This window comes from Ochlerotatus camptorhynchus, unplaced genomic scaffold, assembly GCF_037179485.1.
Source record: "Ochlerotatus camptorhynchus isolate MF236.1 unplaced genomic scaffold, CSIRO-AGI_Acam_v1.1 ptg000400l, whole genome shotgun sequence".
NCBI lineage: Eukaryota > Metazoa > Arthropoda > Insecta > Diptera > Culicidae > Ochlerotatus > Ochlerotatus camptorhynchus.
In genome coordinates, this window is record NW_027040886.1 from 176946 (window position 1) to 185000 (window position 8055).

General features: G+C 34.3%; 1 protein-coding gene across 7 annotated transcripts in view; it reads right to left on the bottom strand.

Moving 5' to 3' along the window:
* Nucleotides 1–8055, bottom strand: part of LOC135710670 (innexin shaking-B-like) — a 135943-nt gene that overhangs the window by 13943 nt on the left and 113945 nt on the right. For 3 of the 7 annotated variants that reach the window (XM_065233314.1, XM_065233313.1, XM_065233318.1), the window contains exon 2: nucleotides 531–1132. The exons of the other annotated variants lie outside the window; for them this stretch is intronic. In XM_065233314.1, coding sequence (XP_065089386.1) covers nucleotides 531–890 — 360 coding nt within the window. In that variant the 5' untranslated portion in view covers nucleotides 891–1132. The remainder of the gene's footprint in view (nucleotides 1–530; nucleotides 1133–8055) is intronic. 7 annotated transcript variants of the gene reach the window in all.

The following is an 8055-nucleotide window of genomic DNA, read 5'->3' on the forward strand; positions in this document are numbered from 1 at the left end:
GTGAAATGCAATTTAGAAAAATATTAAAATGATTTTTGTGTTTAAAAGAGGTAAATTGAAATTAATTATTTATGAAGAAGCCTGGATTACCGTCGAGTTTGAGAAAATGTCAAGTTAGAGAGCGGGCATTGATAACAATATTAGCTTGCTCTTGTGTTGTGAATAAACGCCACTTAATATCAAGGTAACTCTCTATAGAAACCTTATTTCTGATGAACCTCAATATCACTGCGAAACTTTAAGAGCACAACTATCAACAAAATATAAAATAAAAGGCTACCATAATGAAACTGCTATTCCAAGCTTTCTGCAGTGCACTAGACATGGACTACCAATTTCATATGTAATATCAAGGTGTGTGTCAAATCAGCCATAATGGCTCTGCTCAATTTGTTCTTAAATAACATCAACAATACCCAACAGAACATCAACATATTTGCGTAAAAGGCTTCGGATCTTCGTATTGGCCTGTCATATTTTATTTTCTGCTTGCCTTTCAATATTACCATGATATTATTTGGTTCACTCACCTGGAAGAATAAACAGAAACACACCCATTGATAGTATTTGTATATCTTCTTATCTATGGACTTCCCATCTGAATTTCCGACACCTGGATAGGGTACCTCACTACCGACTTTTTTCAGGAATAGACTTTTTAATGCATACGTTGAATGTATCCAGCAATACGTGTTAAGGACTTCTTCCGGTATGTCTTTCGTGTGCACGCAGTCGATGGGGTTGCCGACATATTGCTTCGTAGTTACAATCAATGAGAACGACATCAAAATCATCACCGTTATAGAGTAGTGCAGACGAAACACCGGTGAATCGGTATTTACATGACTAATTTTGACTAAGCTTTTCAGACCGCGAAATATATCCAACATTGTTTGAAATTGGACAGTTGATCGGTCGACTTAGTAGATGCTTTCCTTTCGTTTCCACTCGTTGAGTGATAGCATGTGTAACATTGGTCCGTATAAAGTTAATAAATATATTTTTTCCTGATTATGTTTCATTATTCACTAAATTCGTTAACTGATCACTAGATTGAGCAATACCGTTACGATAATTCGATATCCGTGATTCTTCATTTTATTGCTATCACTTCGTAGTAAGGCGGATCGCTCTATAACGAGTAATAATTATTTGGTTATACTAAGGTAATTGATTTATCACTTTCACTGCATTTAGTTTGTAAATACGTACACTTATTCCACAATCATATTAACTTTGAGTGCCGATGCAAGATGGCAAGCTTAGCTTTTTCTTCTGATCAAAGCCAGTGCCGAAAGAATAATGAAAGAAAATGTTAAGCTGTACCTCGAACGTCAATTAATTTGATTGTGGCAGAATTTGTTGCCAGAATAAACTCACAGGTTTTCCGCTAAAGAATAACATTTGTGTTTTCTTTGAGTGTATTTGACTGCTTGCCACTTATCACATAGAAGAAATAGAAGTTGATTTTTGAGTCACCGTTTCAATGTCTGTTATTGCGTATGGATGCCAAAATGGAAGATGATCAGCGAATAAATTAGATAGTTATCTGAAATTATCATTGAGTATGTGGAAGAAAACAAGGTATAATCAAACAATTAGTTTAAGGTACAAGGCTACCAGAATTTATCGTGTCCAAAAGTGTGTACCACACATGTGCATTAACTCATAACAAAATCTATCTTTTATTGCTATATTATCAATATCTGTACTGCTCGAAAGAGACAACAATGTGAATTCACTCCAAATCTGTCTGTGTTCCGTGTTCATATATCTAAATATATTTATTATACATTGAATGATTAATTCATCAATTGCAGATGTTTAACTATGATTATTGATGCACGAACAGGAATAGTTTCATCCCCTTAATATTATTAAGTCATTAGTAATAATCATTATTAATACGATAATGACATGCTTCTTAGAATGCTTGGCTTGGATCAATCAACTAAGAAATATTATATTTAGGATGTAGCAGTGATTCAAATCAGCATCAATGTTCAAAATCATGATCTTTTGAAAACAATCAATGGTCATCACTGATTTCTACGAATAAAAGGTCACCCCAATGCACACTGGAAAAAAATTGACAAAACCGCGACTAAATTGAATATCTCGGCTGCCAAACGGTTTCAGTCAACATGTTATACATATTCTCAAAGGAAAAATTCTGCTAAATCGATTGGTGGTAGTCTCATTGACTGGAGATTTTTGTGTACCGAGATAGAGAGCCAGGATCAACCGAGTTCCCAGTTAAGTAGGAAATGCCACTAACTATTGGCATAATTTTACACTTTACTTAACGTATATTACTAAAAATTGATAGTACTAAGTATATATGGTGTAAAGACACCATATACGCCCTCAGGAAATGCCCTTTGAGAATATGTATAATATGTTGACTGAAACCGTTTGGCAGTCGAGATATTCAATTTAGTCGCGGTTTTGTCAATTTTTTCCCACTGTGCATCCCAGATATTCAATTTAGTCGTGGTTTTGACAATTTTTGCCCAGTGTGCAATGGCTCATCCGATTTTTTTTTCAATTCGTTTATTTGGTAAGGCTCAACTGTCTTAATAAAACTTTACAGAGCCGAAAGACTTTAAAAACACGACAATGTCTCTTGTAATCGACATCACGTCTCAGAAAATGTTGTAGGAAAACAGATGGTCTGTCCATAAAAAAATCTACAACGAAATTTGTTTTTATGTCGATTTTCGCAAAAGAATTTCATGGCCTCCCCAGGAAAATTTTTCAGGCTTCCCTTGATAAATTCTTGTGCAGTGATGTAAGTTTATAATTGCTGTGAATTTGAAATTTAAAAATAATGATTATTGTAGACACAATATCATATAGTTGATCTATCAAATTTCTAGGTCCCACTTGCCCTTATAGAAAAAAGTGGTCACATATCGAGATATAGAACATCGAGGTATGGAGAGTTGACTGTGTAAGACTTTCATCAGATGTGTTCTTTCAGGATGGCTTATTAACAGTTCTTTTGTTCTGGGACAGAAAATGAACGATTCATTTTGTGGTCAAGAACACGAAGCCGTATCACTTGCTAAATATGATTCCCAATATGCCTAACTGCATCCTGTAAATCGGCCCTCAAGCTACGGGAGATGCTCAAAGACAACTCGAGCCTTCAATGACATAAAACTGCTGACTGCAATCTCACTGCAAAAAAAAAAAAAAAATCACAGCATGAAAAGCCATGAAATTGGAATGCTCAACCAGAGGCTGTTAATCAATGAAATCATTCATCGAGATGAATTGACAGCCAACTCGCCAGATGTCATTTTCCTTCCCTCGCAGTATGTCTCCCCAAGCATCAGCTGACTAAAACGTTTTTCGTGGATTATCCACACAAAGTAGGGAATCATTGAATTGACGAAACCGGTAGAATTAATTTCCCTAGAAGAAAGCTGCCAAAACAGTCGAAACGTGTGCAGGTTAGAAAACTATCGTTTGAACTAATAAGCCAGCATTGCCAAAACTGTCATCAAGCATTAGCTAGCAGGTGGAAGCACAAGACATTAATCAATATTCGAGTAACATATATGACAATTTGACTTCAATTTCATCAACTCAAATTTGGATAAATTAACTATGCCCAGAAAAGAAACTTATGCTAAATGATTCGCTATACATTTTAAAAACAAAAGAAGTTTTATGATCCGAGCTCAAATTTAGTAGTTCAGTCTTAGCATACGGTTTACAATTAACTCTTTATGAAAGTCAAGCAAGATTCAAACAAGTAAAAAACAGAATTTAACGAGCTCTGTTGAGATCTGACTCTTTATTTGTTCCAAATTCAAAATTAATTACATTTCATTTTTAACCTAGGTGCTGCAGAAATTAAATGTGTAATTTTTTACTCTGACTGGTGCGACAAAACGAATATAAGTATAACAGTCGATCAATATTAAAAATGTTCAAGCTAATCATACCCACATTTTTCCAAATATATCAACATAACGTTTAAACTTTTTTCGTCAAAAATTTGTTCATTTTGCTTCGATCACAAATTTATGAACGTAAACAAACAATCAAAGAGTCGCGATTGAGCTTTACGCATAATACTGTTTGGCAGTGCTTGCTGCCAGCCGATGTGGAAAAATAGCACTGTGAACATTGAAAAGAAGCCACACCGCATCACCAAATGATCATAGCTTTTATAGAATCTTACAGAATTTTAGAGACACTGCATTTCAAGCGTTAAATCTGTCTTTTGTGCAGTTATCTAGTTATCAGATGAAGACTGCACATTGTAGTCGTAATACGTATCTGTGATAGCTACCAAAATGTATTAAATGGAATTAAATGGAAGATAACATTTTTTGCTGTTTTATTATAATAACTAGCATTTTTTTTAACTGGCAAATTATGTATCTTGATAGCTGCCCTAGCGACCTTTTAATAATTGTTGTAGCACTGCAAAAACTATTTTGTCCGTTACGATGGTGATGATGATTGAGGTTTGAGCTTCGCGCGCCCCAGGGGCTGTTCATTAACTACGAGGACAGTTTTTTGGGATTATTGCCTCCCATCCCCTGCAAATTTTTTAAATTTGTATGGGCCGTGGATAATTGCCACACCCTCCCACCTAAACCTAAATACTTCTCATTATTTGAGGTGAACAAAAAGGTGAACAAAAAAGTGAACGCCTAAGCTTTTTCACATTTATATCACTGTGAAGCAACTGTAAACTATAGTAAGAATTTATATCTGTCACTGTAACCAGTTATTTTATGATTACTAATCTGGTTACGATGTCATCCTTAATTATCATAAAGATAAATTGTCCAGCTAAAACCGTTGTAAGGGTAAGCGGTGGCATCATCATCATCATCATCATTATAATCATCATCATTATCATCATTATCATCATCATCATCATCATCATCATCATCATCACCTGCCAACAAACAATTTTAGGTGTAGACAAAAATTAGCTACATAAGCCAATTTTTTGGCTGTATAAGCTAATCTGCAGCAAAATTTGCTAGTTGGGCTCCCATGTATGGTTACTAATATAATTTTATAAATCGTATGGGAATTTTTGGTCAGGTTCTGCTCACTTCCCTGACGACAGCTAAAATCTGTTTGGTTGTGGTCCTGCGCCAGGTTACATCGACTCACCTAGCTATAAAAAAATGTTTTTCGGAATGTGGAAATGGAAGATTCTATAATAATATTTTGTCCTTGAAATTTACAAGAAGAAGTTGAAAAATAAGTTTGATACATAAGAGGCTGAACATCAAACCTCTCAAACGGTCTACGGAGTTTATGAACAGCCCCTAAAACCAGTCAACCTGAATCATAAAATTTCAGATTTATGTGTTCAGGTTTTATGTGTTAAACATATACAACCTCTTCTTATAACTTACTACCGTGGACCTTTGTTAATATGGCCAACATTTCAGTCATATAAACGGGGCTCATTTTTAATTTAAACTTCTAGAAATCCAATGAGCATCATAAAGGCGTGGCTCTGGTAGTCTGATTTGCAGTTTTGTATTGGTTCTGCATTTCGCATTCTAATCGTTCCATTTCGCTTTACTCCGCTTTTATTTTCTTTTATAAACAGAGTTCAGATTGATAAAAAAAACTTCAGATTACCGGATTAGATTATTACTTACTTCAAAATATTACCTTACCATCTAATGATATAATAATTCCGAAAAAGATTTTATGCAGCGAAGTGAGTTCAAGCAGGACATTAATATGATTAGCAATCATCTTGTTCTGAATTCTTCATAAGATTTGTGTCAAATTGTGAGTTTTGGCTCATATAAGAGTTTCTTTTTTTCGGGACATAAATCCACTGGGACCTGTAATTTTATATATTGTAGTATATTACGTGTCCTTGATTTAGTGCATGCCGTATTCCTCCATCACTATTGAGAAATTATGTAGTATTCTGTTTTTCCTTGGCGACAAAGTCAAACAATAACAGTTTATCAGAGCCCTCGTTTTGGCAACTTAAACTAGATAACAGCGAAATAATATAAGGAATCTTATAGAAGACTAAGCCATTTTCTTTGTTTGAAGATCGTCCTGAGTGGATGAAACCCAATGAGGTGTATACAGGTGAGAAAATAATCGTAGTAGGGTGTTCGTGTAGTGTTTGTGAAGTATACCTCCATGATGTCAAGCTCCACTTTTTTCATGTCAATTTTTTTTAGGATTTTCTACAATTGCGACTTCTCCTCTAACACATCAGACCAGCTTGTTAGGTTCACTTGGCCATATTTGGAGAGTTCGTTCCATTTTGTCCTTTATAATGTTTTCATACTTAATTTCCGAGTACTAGTGATGCGTACAAATATTTCTAACTCATTTAATACGCGTCAATCAAGCAATACAGCTTGATTGAATGTTCCAGTAAATTATTAATTACTCCTACATTGAAATGTATTTGAGCGGAGCTTATCGTATACGAAAATAGCTTCAGAATGCTCGCGTTCTTGAAATGGGATTTTGGAGTTGCGATATATCTGTCACCTTCTAACTCCCGGATTTAAGCTTCTTGCAACTACACTCAGGTCTTTTTTTTACATGAGGGATATGTACCGTGTAAAAAAAAACCGTGAAAAAAAACCTACCAAGATTTTAATTTTACAAATGCTTAAATATTTTTAAAAATTCTGATTTTAATCCCATTCGCAATTATAGCATGCTATAGTCCATACACACTTTATTCAGATCACCGAAGTTGGTAGGATTTAACCGGGTTTTTGAACAGCAGAACAAGTCGGTAAAATTTTCAAATGACCGTTGCACGTGAGAAATCAAGAAAATGTATAAATTTTGTTTTTCATCAATAAATGGGGCAAACTAAACAAATTCTGTACAAGCTCGGAATAAATTTTCTAAAAATTGGATTTTTCACTGATTTTAAAACTTTTACTGAAAAGTTCTGTAGTTCAAAATATACCGAACGACGGATGCCTGGATTAGTGTGATAGACATGTTTAAAAAATTTCTGTATTTTCACCAAAAAATGTGATTTTTTGAAAAGTATGTCATTCGATTACCTTTTTTTTAAACGGATAATGTGATTGAATAAAAAATGTACCGTGTAAAGCGCGACTCAGCGGCACTAACCGTGTAAAAAAAACCGAATAAAAAACCGCGTAAAAAAACTGTATAAAAAAAGATTTCAGTGTAGGGTAACTGATGATGGTTGGACCTATTTAGGCCGGTTTCACACGACGTCAACATTCATGTCGTATTTTTTTTATGAATTCAACATATAATTATGAAAAATGCTTTCTTGTTTCTAATAATAACATAAAAAGTTAAATATTATGAACAAATGATTTTATAAAACGTTTTTTTCAGCAAAGAATTATGATGTTCGTTGGACCTATACTGATCTTGGTTGGACCTAAAAAATGATGATGGTTGGACCTATTTTTGCAAATGCTAGTTTAGCCCATATTTGTAAACTTTGTTTAGAGCTTATTGGTATCAAGAAAAAAAAACCCTTTTTATACAGTTTTTATGAATTTGCTATTTAAAAAAATCAAGAAATTTGAGTTTAACTTCGTTTTTAAAAAAGTTCACTTTCCACGCATTAGCCATTCATCATGGCTCATTTTCTCGGAAATCACTGACCCGATTTGGAAATTTTTTTAACGTCAAACTATAGGTATTGTGGTCCCATTGAAAGCTATCGAATATTTTTGGAATCGGTCAACTGGTTCCGGAGATATGACCGGAACAAGTTTCAGGGTATATGGAACATGGACCTAAATTTGACAGGAATAAAACCTATCATGCGACATTACTTCCAAATTCGATAACAAGATCAATAACAAAATTGAGTGCCTTGGACCACATTGGCCACTTCCGGGCATGTTCTGGGTGCCCCCGGGGAATTTAGGGGCTTCAAATGACAGAATATCAGAACTTAATTCCGGTTTTAATGTTTTTTTCTCCTAGGAGTTTTTTTTTCGGAAATAATTTTCAGTTAGCAATTTTTAGTTTGTTTACAATTTATTTCAAGTTAATTCACACACAGAAGGTGTATGAGAAGTGCTT